General features: G+C 51.3%; 1 protein-coding gene across 1 annotated transcript; it reads left to right on the plus strand.

The window, feature by feature from the left end:
* The first annotated feature begins 4,252 nt into the window (after nt 1-4,252).
* LOC136049136 (dual specificity testis-specific protein kinase 2-like) lies at nt 4,253-14,005 on the plus strand. Its single transcript, XM_065737180.1, has 9 exons — nt 4,253-4,291; nt 5,287-5,485; nt 7,646-7,767; nt 7,909-7,957; nt 8,366-8,515; nt 10,738-10,911; nt 11,064-11,147; nt 12,889-12,975; nt 13,642-14,005. The coding sequence occupies exons 2-9, from the start codon at nt 5,300-5,302 to the stop codon at nt 13,741-13,743; spliced, it is 954 nt and encodes a 317-aa protein (XP_065593252.1). The 5' UTR covers nt 4,253-4,291; nt 5,287-5,299; the 3' UTR covers nt 13,744-14,005.
* Nucleotides 14,006-15,519: the final 1,514 nt, after the last annotated feature.

The raw sequence follows: 15,519 nt of genomic DNA on the forward strand, positions 1-15,519 counted from the left end.
GCCCATTAGATAAGGAGGAGGGCTGGAACGGGTCTGGGACAGGAGGCAGAGCCGGTGAGGGGACGTGAGCTGCTGCCAGACATGGGAAGAGAAAGTGGTCACCTCAGATTGGGGTTCCGTGGGTTCTGGCTTCGTGCAAGTGCTGGGACGTACCGGTGTGAGGGTCTGCCTCCCCGTTCCGGTGGGGTCCGACCGCGTCGCTCTCGTGAGACAGACGCGTTACGAGTGCAGCGTGTCAGGGTTTGGGCTGCCGTGGCGCGGAGCCCGCCGCGCGCTCCCGGTCCCGGGGTGACCCGCAGCCCAACCGTAGCGCGGGGGAAACTCCGTCACCGCCGGGGGGGCACGGAGGGAGGAGCCGCCGCCGGCTGCGGGCGGGGCGGGGCGGGGCGGGGCGGGGCGGGGCGGGGCAGTGCCGCGGGCTGCTCGGCCCGTGGAAGCGAGTGCGGAGGAGCTGCGGGGCGAGCGGGTAAGTGCTGGCCGTCCCCCGGCTGCAAGCGGCCGCTTATTAGTGAAGCCTTGTTGGCTGTTGGCCTCGGAAGAAGGCAGAGCTGATGCTCGAGCGCCTGCTTCGTGCGCGGCTCTGGCGGGGCAGGGCTGGGCTGGGCTGAGCGGAGTTGCGATTTCCCGGCTGCAGCCCCTCCGTGCAGAGCAACGTCTCTGATGCTGTACGGGGTTTTAATGTAAAGGCAGGCTGTGGGCAGTTTGTAAGGCCGTGGGGGAAAAAACTAGTACAGAGGAAGGCCGTGGGGTTTGGGTTTGGCAGCGCTTTTGGGGCAGTGGTTCTTTGGCTCCTGCCCTGACCGATGGTGGCTGAGGGGGCCACAAGTGACAGATGGAGGGAGACCTCTGGGCACCGAGTGAGAGGTGTCACTGCAGGTCTCAGTCTAGTGTGACAGGTGGGTGAGTTTAGAAAGAGCCTGCATGCTGTGAGTCTGCTTGGGACGATTTACCATCAGTTTTCCTCTCTTGCAATAGCAAGGTCTTTGCAGTCCTGGACTAGAAAGGGTGGAGCTCACATCTATGAGGAGCTGGGATTGCCTGAGGACCCAGCCTACTTCACTGCATTGTTTCAGAAATGGTCATCTCAGGTATAGGTCTGTTTCTCTCGCTGAGTTTCCATGGTCCGCTGCAATTGTTTGGTGTTCTGGCGTTTGCTGCCTCTGCTGTTGCATGCAGAGCCTGGGAAAGCAGCATGCTTGTCTTGAGAAATGTGTTGGTGCATTGTAGCACAAGTACTACTTGTTTATAAATGGAAGAATTGGTTCAGTTGGAGTCAAGAGTGATTGATTTCCCTACAAGGGGTACCTGCCTTCTTTAATGCCGCTGCTTGGAAAAGTAATGTTTTATCTTCTAGATTTTTACCGTGGTCTTACTTGGTCTGGAGAGTGGAAAATGTGCTCAGGGGAACAAGTTTGGGACATTTAAGGACCCTAATTAAAGGCAACCGAATGGCAAAGGCTGGGTATATATGCTTTTCGGCATGCCTCACCCCAGGGGGGGATTTGCCCTTCCTCTCACTGTGGATCAGGCTTATCTCTTCCTCTGGAGGCACCACTTCAGGGTAGCACATGCATCCTGTGCTGGAGGCAGGGTTAGGAAACGTGAGTCCAATTCCTTCAGCAGTGCAGAATTAGTTTTTAACATTCAGTCACTTGCTGTGCTGTGTGCCTGCTGCTGCTGGGCTCTGTGTAGGCAGAGGCAGCTTTTCTGCCTTCTCTATATAGACCTTTGGCCTTCCTTTCTCCTTAAACAGAGTAAATAATCTTAACAGAATGGGTAGTATGTTGTTTTTGCTTTAGGTTTTGCAGAGCTGAACAGGGAAGCGTGGGAAGGTGTGATGGTGGTGGCAGTGGGACATATGTGGGGTTCTTGTGGATCAAGTGGGGCTACTTGATTTCCTTTGATTTTGACCAGATCCAATGGTTTGCTCTTTGCTGTAGGCTCTTGAAATTAAAAGCATAGAATCATTAAGGTTGGAACAGATTTCTAAGATCACCCAGTTCAACCCACCCCTGCCAGTCTTGCCCACTGACTGTGTCTGCAAGAGCCATGTCTCCACAGTTCTGGAACACCTGCAGGGACAGTGACTGGCACCACTCTCTGGCAGCCTGTGACAGTGCCCGACCACTCTTTTGGAGAAGAAATGTTTCCTAATATCCACCCTGAACCCCCCTCAACACAACTTGAGGACATTTCTTCTCTTTCTATTGCTAGAGGATGTAGCGTGTTGCACTCTGTATTCCCAAAGATAATGGGAAGTCATAATTTCTAAGTTGATGTGGGCCTGAAAGGCCATTTGGAGTCAGAGACGAGGTCTTTCAGATGCTCTTGCCCTGGTGCAAACATTCCTGGGTTCAGAGTGGCCCTGCAGGCGCCAGCACCCTGTGCTGTGCCCATGGCCTTCCACATCTATCTCAGCTGCAGGGTGCTACTGTGTGGCTTTCTTATAGAAACAGGATAGTGACATGTCACACAAGGCTGTCCTTCCTTCCCATCTTGATGCAAATAGGGCTTTGAGTTAATGTCAGCAGAGAGCTCTTTGTCAGGCACTGGGGATGGTGCAGTGCTGTGAGGAACAAATGAGTAATGAGCAAATGACCTCCTGGAAGAGCACAGTGGTAAACAGTATCTGCCCACCTGCAGGTTTCGAAGACCTTGAAATCTTTAATGGTTTGTCGTGGTCAGCATTTTCCATAGTGTTCTGCTGTCCATTCCATCTGCTCCTGGGCCTGGTGCAGCCAGCACTGGCCCGGTGTTGTCCCTGTGTGGCCCTTCTGTCAACTGCTGGTAGAGGAGATCCAGCATTTGGTGGGAGGTGGGTCCCTTTTGGCTGCCTGCTTTGCTTGTCTTGTTGCCCCGTCTCTGAGGACAGATGTAGTTGGAGCACAGGGCTCAGGTTCTCTCTGAAGCAGTGTTTTGGGCACTTCTGTCACCAAGCTCTTTGCTGATGGCTTTCCACCTGTAAAACTAAGTCACGCCCCACTTGTCTCCTGGAGTGCAGAGCCCTGTTTGTACCCCCTAAACATCCTCCAGACGGAGAATTTTCAGGGAGTCTGGTGGTGGTCCTGTTCAGTGCTTTTAGTGGGAGTCATGTGGGATTGGGCTTGTGACTGCTGAACCACTACAGCTTTTTTCTTCCTTCTGTACCACTCTGTTTCAAAGGGATCTTTGCACCTCGTCAATCAAAGCCTTTGCTGCTATTTTGGGGAGTATTTTCCTTTGTTTTTTGTCATGTTTCTCTTCTTTCAAACCCCCCACAGGTTTCCCATTGGACAGGCAGCAATCTGGCACTTTGTGTGTGTGGAAAGTGCTGCTGGGAGGCATCCATGCAGGAACCTCTGCAGGTGGTTGTGTAAATCTCTGCCAAAATGTGGTGTGAAATAGCTGAATTCTCCATGAAATAACACTGAAATAGTGCCTGAATCCTTAACCTTGCTGGAAGCCAGACTGCATCTCAGCTGCCCCAAAATCTCTGTGTATTTGGACCTGTCTTTATTGGTTTTGTGGAAACCATTTAAAGTGGGACTTGGTTTAGTGTGTGTAGATGTGTCTCAGTTGTGGATTGGTGGTCCTTGGAGGTGCCCAAGGCCACAGATGTGGCTCTGAGCAGCCTGATGGTGGGGGACACACAGTCAATGGCAGGGAGTTGGATCTGGAGGGTCTTTAAGGTCCCTTCCAACCTGAGCTGTTCTGTGATTCCATGTGGAGGAGGGGAGCACCCTGTTGCCTCCTCTGCAGGCCATCTATGCATGGAGCTCCTCCCTAACCACATGCCTGAAATGGGATTTGCAGCCTGGGCTTTGCACCCTTACAGGACAGCCTGGATCTTTTGGAGATGCTTGGGTTTCCCAGCACCTGCAGATGGAGAAATCCCAGAGGAGGGCTGTGCCTCAGGTTTGCTTTTCGAAATATGAGCAGCTGTGCCCTTGTAGTGCCCACTCAGCCAAGTGCGCAGCTTTGGGTGCTCTAAACCCTGCAGGGAAGAGGCCAGCTCTGCTGCCTGTAGCCAGGAGGGTTCCCAAGAAAGACCTCAGTGTTCCATGCCTCCCTTTCCTCTGGCTCCAAAGAAGCCACGACATAAATCTTGGCATTTTGGAAGGCCGTTTTCTTCCACAGCCTACTACATGTCAGCCCTCATCTGGGGACAGACGTGTTTCTGGGAAGAAAAGAAAGGATTGGCTCCCACTTGCTGGCATAATGCTCGAGGCATCCCGGCGTGCTGAGGGCATTGTGGGGATTCTTCTGTGGACAAAGGGGCAATTGATGAACTGGGTCATGGCAGGAGGATATGGTATGTGGGAAAAGCAGTGAACAGAGGGGGTTATGAGAAGGAAGCTGTCCCTGTGGCTGGGGCAGCCTACTTGGCTGGAGGGGAGCTATGAGTGCCTGTGTGGGCACTCTGCAGGCAGGGAGGTTGAGTTCCTGCCCCTGTGCTCCCATGGCAGCTCTCTCCTTGCATCTCAGCTGCTTGGCTGCGGAGGGGTGGGGAGATAGGTGGAAGTGTTATGGTGTGAGACCTGGGACAGGAGCTTAGGGAGGGCAGAGCTTCCTTGGATTCAGCTGGAAGCTTTGGGGAGTCGCCCTTCTGCTGACTGTTGTCTTTTCTGGTTATGGTGCTGAAAGGGGAAAATGCCCAGACAGCACTCTCAAGTACCAATATATGTTGCGAGGTACCCAGAAGTGGCACTTGCTCAGACATCAGAACAAGGAAAGATTTGGGATACACAGAGAGGAAGGAAGTTGCTGGGACATTTCCCCCTTATTACAGAGCTTGTAATGGACAGAGGGCACCTGCTGAGCCAGGACCCTTTTATGATGGCACATTTTGCACTGGCACACTCAGGAGAAGGCCGGTATGGAAGTCTGGGGTAATGAATGTAGTGTTAGCCAATGCCTAGTGACCCATGTGGAGAGCCTAGTTCTGACGTGGTGGTTTGTAGCCCAGGGGTTGGGTCAGGCAGCGTTTTTTTTGGGATGCACTGTCAGGAAGTGAAGGCAATGCATCCTACCTGTCCTAGACCTGCAGAAGGTATAAGTGGATGTATGTTGATGCAACATCTTTAAATTCTTGTCTAAAGGTATCTGAATGCAACCTATATTAAGCAGACCTGAGCCCAGTGTCCTAACAGAGAGATAGTGCCCAGGGGGTAATGTGTGCTCAGGGATGTAGCATGGCACAGCATGTCTGCTCTCCCTCTGTGCTTGCGGCTTCTGTTTTCCAGTGCAGGAGTTGGGTTGGAGCACACGTGCTGCTGTCAGCTCCCTGCAGAATGCACTGTGTTTCAGCTGCTGCCCTGTGATGTGCGAGGCCAGGCTGCTGGCACCGGAGCCCTCTGAGGCCGTGCAGCAATGTGGCGAATCATCGGACACCTGCTACCACATGGACCGCTGGCAGAGGCTGCGCACGGCTGTCCGAAAGCTGGAGTTCTGGGAAAGCTTCAGTGCCGAGCTGGTCGGGAGCGGCTTCTTCTCTAAGGTGTACAAGGTGAGAGCGCTGTGGCTGACCTGAACAGTGAGGCACTTGATCTGGGAGAACTCAGAAATGGGGGAGAGTGACTGTACACGGTCTGAGGGTGATAGGACAAGGGGAATGGCTTTAAGCTGGAAGGGGGCAATTGAGGTGAGATGTGAGGTGGAAATCCTTTATTCAGATGGTGTTTTTAACCCTCTCTCAGGAGGAACAGAACCAGTGCACCACTCACTTCACTCTCCTCCCCCTCCAGTGCTGCTCTTCAGCCCAGGAGTGTTGTAGAATCACACCACTGCTCATTCTGGGGGAGGGGATGGGACCTGGAGCTCCTTCCCTGCAACTCTCAGTCACCACTGCTCTCTCTGTGAGCAGCAAAAGGAAGGGAAGACTTAGCAACTGAGGCAGCATCTCAGAGAGCAGATGTTGTGCTGCTGTGCAGTGCCACCAGGTCTGCCCACATCTTCCTCCTCTGAAATGTGGCTGCTGGCACTGTGGTTAATTGCTGGGCTCTGGTGCAGACCCAGAGGACACAAGCTGGGTCTGGCTGTACTGGTGCCTTTACCTTGGCCAGCTGCAGCTGGAGACGTGGGTTTTTGAGTGAAGATGCAATGACTTTCTGCAGTAGAAGATGAAAAGGAAATGTCAAAAAGTAAAGTTGGAATGGAATGTGGCTCACATAGAAGACAGTGGAGGAGTTGGAACAAGGCAAGGCCTTTGCTGGGACTTGACATTTGCCAGGGACTCGATTGTCACCACTGCTGGATGCTCTGGTTACTGGCATTCCTCTGGGGTTGTTTGGTCTCCACTCTGAGCAGCAGCATTCCTGTTGGGAAACACTGCTGGGACAGATGCCCCTTCTGCCCACAGCTGCTGTCTTCCAAAGCATTCCCCCAGCATAGACCCCAGCTCCTGGCCCTGTGGTGCTGGCACGGAGGGGCCGCCTGCTGCTTGTGTCATCCTTGTTCTCCAGTTCGGCCCATGCTCAGGGTCCCTGTGTTCAGGTTGGCTGTGCATGGACTCACTTGTGCAGTTTCACTCAGGCCCAGAGGTCTGGGGCAGCCTTCTGCTCGGGGAACGATGCACTGTCTGATGCAGAGCAGGCTGCCATTTGGGGCAGGCTGAGAGATGCTCTGGGTTGGCCAGAGGCAAATGCTGGGGCCATGCACTTGGAAGAGGCCTCTGCAGGAGGTGGGCATCACCTGAAGGGTGGGGTCTGGGCTGAGGCCTCCAGTTTGGAAAAAGGAAAAACAGCTTTGCACCCCACTGAAGGCACACATTGTGTGAGACCTCAAAGGCTGAACTTTGGCTGTGTTCCATAGGATCTTCTGTATTTACAACTGTGTGGTTACAGCTAATAATTGGTGATACCTGAGCAGCAACTTAGTGTGGTTACAGTGTCCTGTCAGGGGATGCTGTCAGAGCCCTGCTTTCTTTTCAGCCTGTGCAGACTGCTGCCAGGCTGTGTTCCATCAGGAAGGAAGCAGCAGCTCACATTACTTCCAAGATGATTTGTTTTGTGGTCCTGGTGGTAATGAACCTTTCTCTCCTTTCAGCTTAGCAAGGTCTTAACGTGCAGCTCTGTGTTCTCACCTCCGCTGGTAACCTTAGCCACAAAGCAGCTGTAAAAAGAGCAGTGGGTGATGATATGGGACTCAGACTGCTGCTCTGAAGCCATCTTAGGCTGTGTTTGAGCTATTTCACTGTCAAAACAAACAAAAAAACCTACCAGAACTCTAAATGAGAGAAAGTGAAATGTGGGCTCAGGCGGCAGTGAGGATTAATGGTGTGAGCAGCAGTGATGAGATCCAGGCAGGAGGGAGAGGGGGGAGATGGACAGATGGGGCATTGAAGTAAGGGGAGGGGAGAAGATCAGCTCTTCAGTAACTCAGCGTGTGCTGAGAAACTGCTCCAGCCAAAGTGGCTCAAATTTTGGCTGAGTGTCCTGGTATGCTGGGGCAGGAGGGAGCTGGCTGTCCCCAGTCACCATATCAGGCATTGCGAAGTGGAACTGGTGTGGGAAGGGTGGCACCTTGCCCTTGTGCTTGTGGCTGTCCAAAGCTCTGGTCGGTGGGGAAACATGAGCCAGGGCTTTGGCTGGGAAGGGGTGCTACTGTCTGGGGGGGGCTGTCAGACAGCTGGAGGCTGACACATGTCCTGCTCCACCCCTGGCTCCAGGTGACCCAAGCTGCTGCTTGTAAAGTGATGGTGGTGAAGATCTACAAGAACAATGTGGACCAGGAGGTGATAGTGCGTGAGATCAGCCTGCTGCAGAAGCTCTCCCACCCCAATATTGTCAGGTAGGCAAGGCCTCTGGTCATGGCTGTTTGCACAGGTAGGTGCTGGAGCTGCCTCAGTGTCTCTGTGGCAGTTCTGTGGGGAGGGATGGAATGGAACCTTGATGGCTTGTTTTCTTTGTTTTGGTGCATCCTTCTGCTTAGGTACCTTGGGATATGCGTAAAGGATGACAAGCTGTACCCCATTTTGGAGGTAAATTTTGTTGCCTGTAAGTGTGCTTTGGGCAGACAAGGAGGTGTGAGTGACTTTAGGTGAGCAGATTGCCTCGGGGAGACTTCTGGTTCACTCTACCTCACAGCCTTTCCTGGCTGGAGCCAGGCATGGGCTCTGCAGGGCTGTGAGGTTCAGACTGAGTGGCCATAAAGGGTTTCATAGTGGCCTAGTACTGCTGGAGGACCAGGACAGCATGCGGAAGGAGAGGAGCAGGGTTTGAGGAGCAGGTTTAGGACAGATGCAGCTTGACAGTGCCTTTGAGGTGGCTGACACAGTGGTGTGACTGAATGGGAAAGCCTGGGCTGGCACCAGGGAGGCCTTGTTTTGTCAGGGCTCCAGGAGACCCTGCTTCCAGCTGCACAGGTATGACCTTTCGTCTTTTCACAGTATGTGAATGGGGGTTGCCTGGAGGAGCTCCTGGCCAGCAAAGATGTCACTTTGTCATGGAAGGAGAAAGTGGACTTAGCTTCTGACATCACCAGGGGCATGATCTACCTGCACTCCAAGAACATCTACCACCGAGATCTCAACTCCAAGGTACAGAGCTGGAAGGGAGCTGTTAGGGGATCTTGCAGAGGCCATGTAGGGCAGTAACCCAGAGACCTCAGTTTGTGGGTCCTCTGCTCCATTCTAATCCCCTTGCAGGCAAGGAAGATTTCTTGGTAAAACCTGCCATGGTACTGTGCAATGAGATTGCCTGGCCACAGCCTGAATCAGTAAATGAGCACCTGAGGGAGTGGAGCGGAGGAGCCCAGGTCCACCCATCCTCTCACTCTCCTTCTCAGTGGTACTTCCAGCTGTGCTTCTGGGAGCACAGATATGCTCAGAGCATGTGCGCGCTGCCCCCAGTCCCCTCTTGCTCTCTTCATTCTGTCATGCCAGTGTTTGAATGAGAGGCAGCTGCTGGGAGGGGTGAGTTCATTCCCCTTTTTCTGGTGTCTAGTTCTATAGCGCCTGTATCTCAAATAAAGGCTCTGTCATCGCCTTTGTTTGCTTTACACACTGTATTCATTGCTTCCCAAGGAGGAGGCCCAGACAGAGAGAAAAATATGTTCCTCCCAATGTCATTGCTGTAAGAAAGGGCACTAAATGCAAATGCGTGCAATGCAAACTTGGTTTTCTCTGCCTACGTTTGCAAGAGAAGGCTCTGTCAGATGTACGTTTTCTTTCCCCCGCTTCTTTTTTCACTCCTTTGCTCTGATCTGCTGCTGCTTGATGGGGACAAGAACAGTACTGTGGCTTTGCTGCTGCCAGGTTTGTCTGTAGGCACAGGCTGTGGTGAGGCCTTTCCTCTGACACTGATGTTTCAGTGGGAATGTGGGCTGTGATTTTTTTATTTCCTTTCAGAAAAAGCTGCACAGGGAGCATGAGCCAAGGGGTTAACCATCAGTCTGGTGTCTCTGTCCTTGATGATGCACAGATGTGGAACCCTCAGATGCTCACAGTCATTGTTAGGCAGTCGGTGGTATATCTCTTACACACCAGTTTTGTTAGAGCTCTGTGAACTTGGTAAGGGAAACTTGAGTTATTGGTGGAGTTTGTCAGTGTGGAAGCCATTCAAGCAATACCGTTATGAAAGACATCAGTGCAAGAAGCAAACCTGCATTTAAGACCTCAGGCTGTTTGCTTAACTCTGTTCCTAGCCATGAAGACACAGTCTTCTGGAAAGACAAGGCAGGAACCCAGTTCACTCTGACCATGGCTGTCCTGGTGTGTGAGCTCTGAAGCCATCTGAGGTGTAGTTTCCCTTTTCATGATGACTGATGAGCTCAGAACCTGCTTGTGGAAAGTAGAGAGTGCTGCTGGGCTGTACTGTGACAGTCTCACTGTGAAGTTGCAGCCCTGGAAAAAGTTTGTGCTTCTCTGGGGAAACTTGGGAAAAATGCTGGGAGGGTGGCTGAAGAGATGTGAGCCATTACCTGGTGGCTGGTTGTTAGTGGGAATCAGAGCAGGACTTTTTACAGAGGCAGATAGTGATAGCACAAGGGGAAGTGGCTTTAACTTAAAAAGGCAAGATTTACGTTAGATGTGGGGGAAATCCTTTACCCAGAAGGCAGTGAGATCCTGGCGCTGCTGCCCAGAGCTGCGGGTGTCCATCACTGGAGGTGCCCAAGGCAGGATAGGATAGATTGTGGGCAGCCCAAGCTGGGGGCAGCCAGCCCACAACAGGCATGGGGCTGGGGCAGTAAGATCCCCTCCAATCAGAGTTGTTCTTTGTATTTTCTTCTGGCTCCCTGGTAGCAGGTGCCAAGGTGTAAGACCCAAGGATTTTAATGGGTTAAAGTCAGTGGGGTTTTTGAGAAATCTCAAGATAGTTTTGTAGAAATTCCTTCAGAAAGCATTAGTAGGGATGTACAGCTCTGGAGAGTGAGTAGGGCGGTGGCTAAGATTTGCCTGCCTTGGACTGACTGAACAAAGCTGATGTGCACATTTCTAGGTCTCCTTCGGATGAAAAGATGTGGATCACCATATCCGTATTGAGTGTCCATGGGAATCTCAGTGCAGATGTCAGGATGGTGCAATGCTGAGGGCACCTTGGTGCCTGGAAGGCTGCACTGTGAAGGTGCAGGGTGGGCAATGAACTGATGGAGGTGGGCTGAGAAAAAGCTCCTCACTACTTCTAGCTTTGGATGTGATCAGCCCAGCCTCAGAATGCACTGAATGCTCAAGTTTCAGCCTGTCAGGACAGCAAGGGCTCTGTTAGCAGCTGGCCCCTTCCTTGCTGCATCCCACACTGTGTCCCCATGATCATCTTTCAGAACTGTCTCATTCGAGTGACGTCACATGGCCGTGAGGCACTGGTGGCAGACTTTGGGCTGGCCAGAGAAGTGGTGGAGCTGCCTGTGAAGTATGCGGAGAGGAAGCTGTCCCTGGTGGGCTCTGCTTTCTGGATGGCTCCTGAGATGCTGCGGGGAGAGCCCTATGACCGGAAGGTATGGCATTGCTTTCAGCTCCTCATCATTAGAGCTCCTGCACAAGATGGCAGGCATCTCCTAATGGAGGAACCTACTTCTGTTGGTGCTCCTCTTTCCTGTAGTTAGCCTTCTATGTATGCCTAAGCCCATCTCTCCTACTTTTCTTGCAGGTGGATGTGTTTTCCTTTGGCATTGTACTCTGTGAAATCCTTGGCAGGATCCCTGCAGATCCTGAAGTACTTCCCAGAACTCAGGTAATAATTCCCGTGGCCAAATTTAGCAGTATTTTCTCCATGATTCTGAACTGCAGCTTTTCTCTGGGCCATGCAGACTTGTACACACATTTGTGTATGTGCTCAGGTATCCCTCCAGAGTTTTAATTGTGAGAATATCTGATGACAAAATGTTTGGTACGCAAATGGAATCACCTGTTTATCAAAATTTTGGTTCCACCAACAAAATGAGAAGCGACTCTTTTGTTTAGAATTCTTAATTCCAAATGCTCCATTTGGCATTGCATTTCAGCTGAATTGACAGATCAAACACAACACTCATCACAGAAGTATGTAGGTTGATCTGAAAGTAATGCCTCCTCTTTGTTTCCATGGAAATTTAAACAGATACAGTGAGCACAGTAGCACTGTTTGATAGAGCAAATTCTCAGCTATAAAATGCTATTTTTGAACATAGCCCCCATGATTAGCTCTGATTTTTTTTCCAGTGATGAACAAGAGGTGCATATTGTGCTGTACAAACCCACACCAGCTGAGGTGACCACTGTTGCTGTCACTACCACTGCTGAAATGTACCACCCACTCCTCGCTGTGCTTACATCCTCTCTTTTGTCTTCATCAGTGTTCACAAGTGTAAGTGAATGGTAATCATTGGCTACATGGAGGAATTCAGTTCCACATATTTGCTCCATACACACTCCCATGTCATGCACTGTTCTGTCAGACTGCCCCTCTGCTGCTATCTGTCACATGGCAACAACACACCACAAGATATTGGTGCGAAGGTTCTGCCTCTGCTGCCATACCACCAACATCTGTTTTTGTCATTGTGGGTCAGTATCATAAAACAAGAGGCATTACTTTCAGAGCAGCCCTTGTATATTTTCAGATTCATTGAGGCTAAATACACAGGTTATGTGGAAACTGTTGGCTTCTCTAGAAATGTGACATTTTTGTTTCAATATTTACAACATTTTCCTCCTGCAAAGTGAGAAAGGGAAGCGTTTTCCACAAGAGTGAAAAATCCAGTGAGAAAAGATCAGGTTGCTGCTTTCCATGCAGAGCAAAGGCCCCTTGGTGCTCAGAGATTCCTCCACGCTGCTGTGAGGCCGAAGAGGAAAAAACACTGCCTCTGCATTTGCAGGATGAGGAAGAATGACCTATCAGGGACTCCTTGAGGGACTGAGCTGTAGCTATGGGAACAGCTGGTGAATCCTGTGGTTCTCAGCAGCTGTTGGAAGCCTGGATGGTCTGCAGCCTGGTGCTGGGTCCTCCGTGTGCTGGTTCTGCTTTGTGCTGCTGGTTCCTGAGCTCTTCCAGGAGGGCATGTTGCTCTGCAGGAGAGCACAGAGCAAGCAGAAGGGTATTGCTGCATCTCACCATTCTATTAGTTACAACTTTTGCCTTCCTGGCAGAGCTTATGTTTCCCTGGTACATTTCCGAAGCCATCAGGAAGACAGCTATGAATGAGACCGTAAAAGCTTTAATCCATGAATGTAGAAACATAGAGTGGCTATGGGAGGGGGGACCTAAAAGATCATCTAGATACTTCCCCTCACCCTTTAATCCCAGTAGCTGGGAGGTGAGAGGATAGCATTCCAGCTAAGAGGAGTATAAAGCCCAGACAAGGCCCATCTCCATAAATGAAGGGTAGGTGGGACGCAAATTGAGCAGAAGTGGGGCCTGTCTTCCCCTTTTTCCTGGGGAGGCCCCATCCCTTCTGCCAGACCAGCTGCTGCCTTACTCTCTCCCCTTCCCTCAGGACTATGGCCTGGATGTCACTGCCTTCTGCAGAATGGTCAGTGGATGCCCCCAGCGGGTGCTGGACCTTGCTGCCTGTTGCTGTCGGGTGAGTCCTGCCTGTTCCTCACAAGTAACTCACCCTGAATCAGAGCATGAGTGATGCAGCAACTAGCTGTGATCTGTACCTCTGAAGATGTCCCCTAATGCCAAAGTATTGCTGGGGCTGCTCTGTGCCCAGGTTGGGGTGGGGTCTGGTCTGGCTCCGCCAGGGCTGGGCAGCCTCAGGGCAGTGCAGTAGGCTGGCCTGTGCTAAAGGGTGCTCATACCATGTTGCTGGGCAGCCCTTGCACTGGTGGAGAAATTGGTGTGACCTCCTGCAGTGGGAGGGGTGCTTTCTTTTGTAAGGAGTGCATGGAGATCTGAACCTCCCTGTCCTTCAAAAGGGAAATGAATGAACCCCAGCTTTGGGAATGCCCCAATGGCGCTGGGAAGACTGGTGGAGGAGAGACCTCTTCCTGTCCCCACTGCAGCCTTTCCCCTGCTCCCACCTTGCTCAAGCTGCCTTTGGGCAGTTCTCACATCCCATTGAAATTAGGAGTTGTCAGGCCGGCTTTCAATGTGTGTTGCTAGAAAGCTCTTCAGGCAAGTGCACAGGCTAGGCAGTTTTGGCAGTGGGTGAGTGCCATTGTCTGGTCACTGGGGACCTGGGAGAGCTGCTGCACTGCACCCACCTGTCTGGGATGTCCTCTTCAGTTCTCCCTTCTCATTCCAGGTGGAAGCGTTTAAGAGGCCATATTTCTCTGAAATCCTGGATGAGTTGGAAGACATTGCAGAGAGCCTGGAGCCCAGGAGGGACAATCCACTTTTGAGCTGAGCTGTAGGCCCTCTGTGAAGCCTGACAAAGTGTCATATAGACTGTAAAGGGAGGGTCAGAAGTGAAGAAAGAAGGTGGAGAAAGAAAGAACTAAGGGATATACTGGTATTTATTTAATCATAGTCTCAGTCTCTAAATTCTGAGATTGAAAAAGTGCTTAAAAATGGAGAGGAGACTTAACCCAAGTCTTATCTGAGATTTTTAACAGATCTAATTCAAACAGCAAACAGCGTTTGTTTGGTTGGTTGTTAAAAGTAAGCGATCCTGGAGGGCAGGTCAGGGACCTGGATTCTGTTTGAGAATGCTTTCCAAATCCCCTACCAAAATGCAGCCCTCTCTCACTTCCCTGTGCTCCCTGGGCTTGAGGCCTTCCCCTTCCATGTCTCCTCTGTCCTTGGGGAACCTCTGGAAGGGCCAGGGTCCCTTTGGAGCACAGCTGGGGGGCTTTGGGACACAGAGCCTTATTGTTGCCTTATGCTTCAAAGCCTTAAAACCCTCCTATGGGCACGTTGTATAGTGATGGTGGTGGGACCCCCTGATACATGCATAGAGAACACCAGCATCCAGCAAGGTTTTGGGGGGCAGTGGGGAAGGTGTGCCTCACTGAGATGTGAGCCAACCAGCCAATATCTCCTCTCAGGACTGGTGCTGTTCTCTGTTCGAGAACTACAGCTATCTGCATCTATAATTTCTCTCCATGGCTCTCCGTCAAGATTGGAGGTGGGAGAGGTGCACCTCTCATCCTCCCACAGATACATGTCTACAGTTCAGCTGGTTGCTGGGCATCACTGGGAAGGACATGTTCTACTTAGGACCAAAATGTCTGGTTTTCAGTAGGTGTGATGGCTGTGTGGCAGTCGAGCTGTGTCTCTGTTCTTTGTAAACTGTAAGCTCTTGGAGTAGGAATCCTTAGTGCACCAAAAAGACTGAGGTGAGGTGTGCAAATAGCATCGGAGACCTATATGTGAACCTTATCTTGAGCTCTTGGGCAGAATTTGCTGCTGAGACATGCTTCAAGCAGGCAAGGCTACACTGGACAAGGGATCTGGAGAGGAAAAAGCTGACAAAAAAGCTCTTTTAAGGCTATTTTTGAAGCTAGCAATGGCACAGAGCTTGTGCTGGGGAGCTGTCAGCTTGAGGGCGGGCTCCGAGCTGGCACATTAGCTGCGCAGTTTGAACACCCACCCTTAACGTTCACACCTGATAATAAGCAGTTTGTACCTGATAACAAGCTTTAAATAGTCTCAGGGAGTGGGGAAGCTAGCACACCTGTAGGGTAAAAAATCCCCAAGGGTGATACTCAAAAATAGTATGGAAGATGGTATATTTCAATAGGTCTATATAGATGGTACACAAATAGTAAGCCAAAGAAGGTGGCTCCCCTTTAGGATGATAAAGACTCGCTGTGGACTCCACTCGGGAGGGATCTCCAAGAAGAGATCCTTCCCTGGTGGTGGTCAGCCCTTAAATGGGGTTTGGGAGAGGTGGAGCCAGGCTCCACCCCTTTCACTCACACAGGTATATCACCTTCAGCTGTGCCCCCATGGCTGACTCTGTGCTCACCTCAGGTGACCAATCAGCGGTTCAGGCCGTGATTCAACAGTTCCCATACACTCTACTCCTTCACAACATGAACCACTGATCAAGTAACTATAGGGTGAGCCCCCCCTTGATACAGAGACCCAGTACATTACAATGCTTACGTAATTGCCTGTCGCAATGCATATCGGTGTAATATGAGATGAGTGATGATTGGCATATCAATTGAAAGCTTCT

This window comes from Cyrtonyx montezumae, unplaced genomic scaffold (assembly GCF_038088225.1).
Source record: "Cyrtonyx montezumae isolate F1298 unplaced genomic scaffold, pur_monq_1.0 scaffold_20, whole genome shotgun sequence".
NCBI classification, from domain to species: domain Eukaryota; kingdom Metazoa; phylum Chordata; class Aves; order Galliformes; family Odontophoridae; genus Cyrtonyx; species Cyrtonyx montezumae.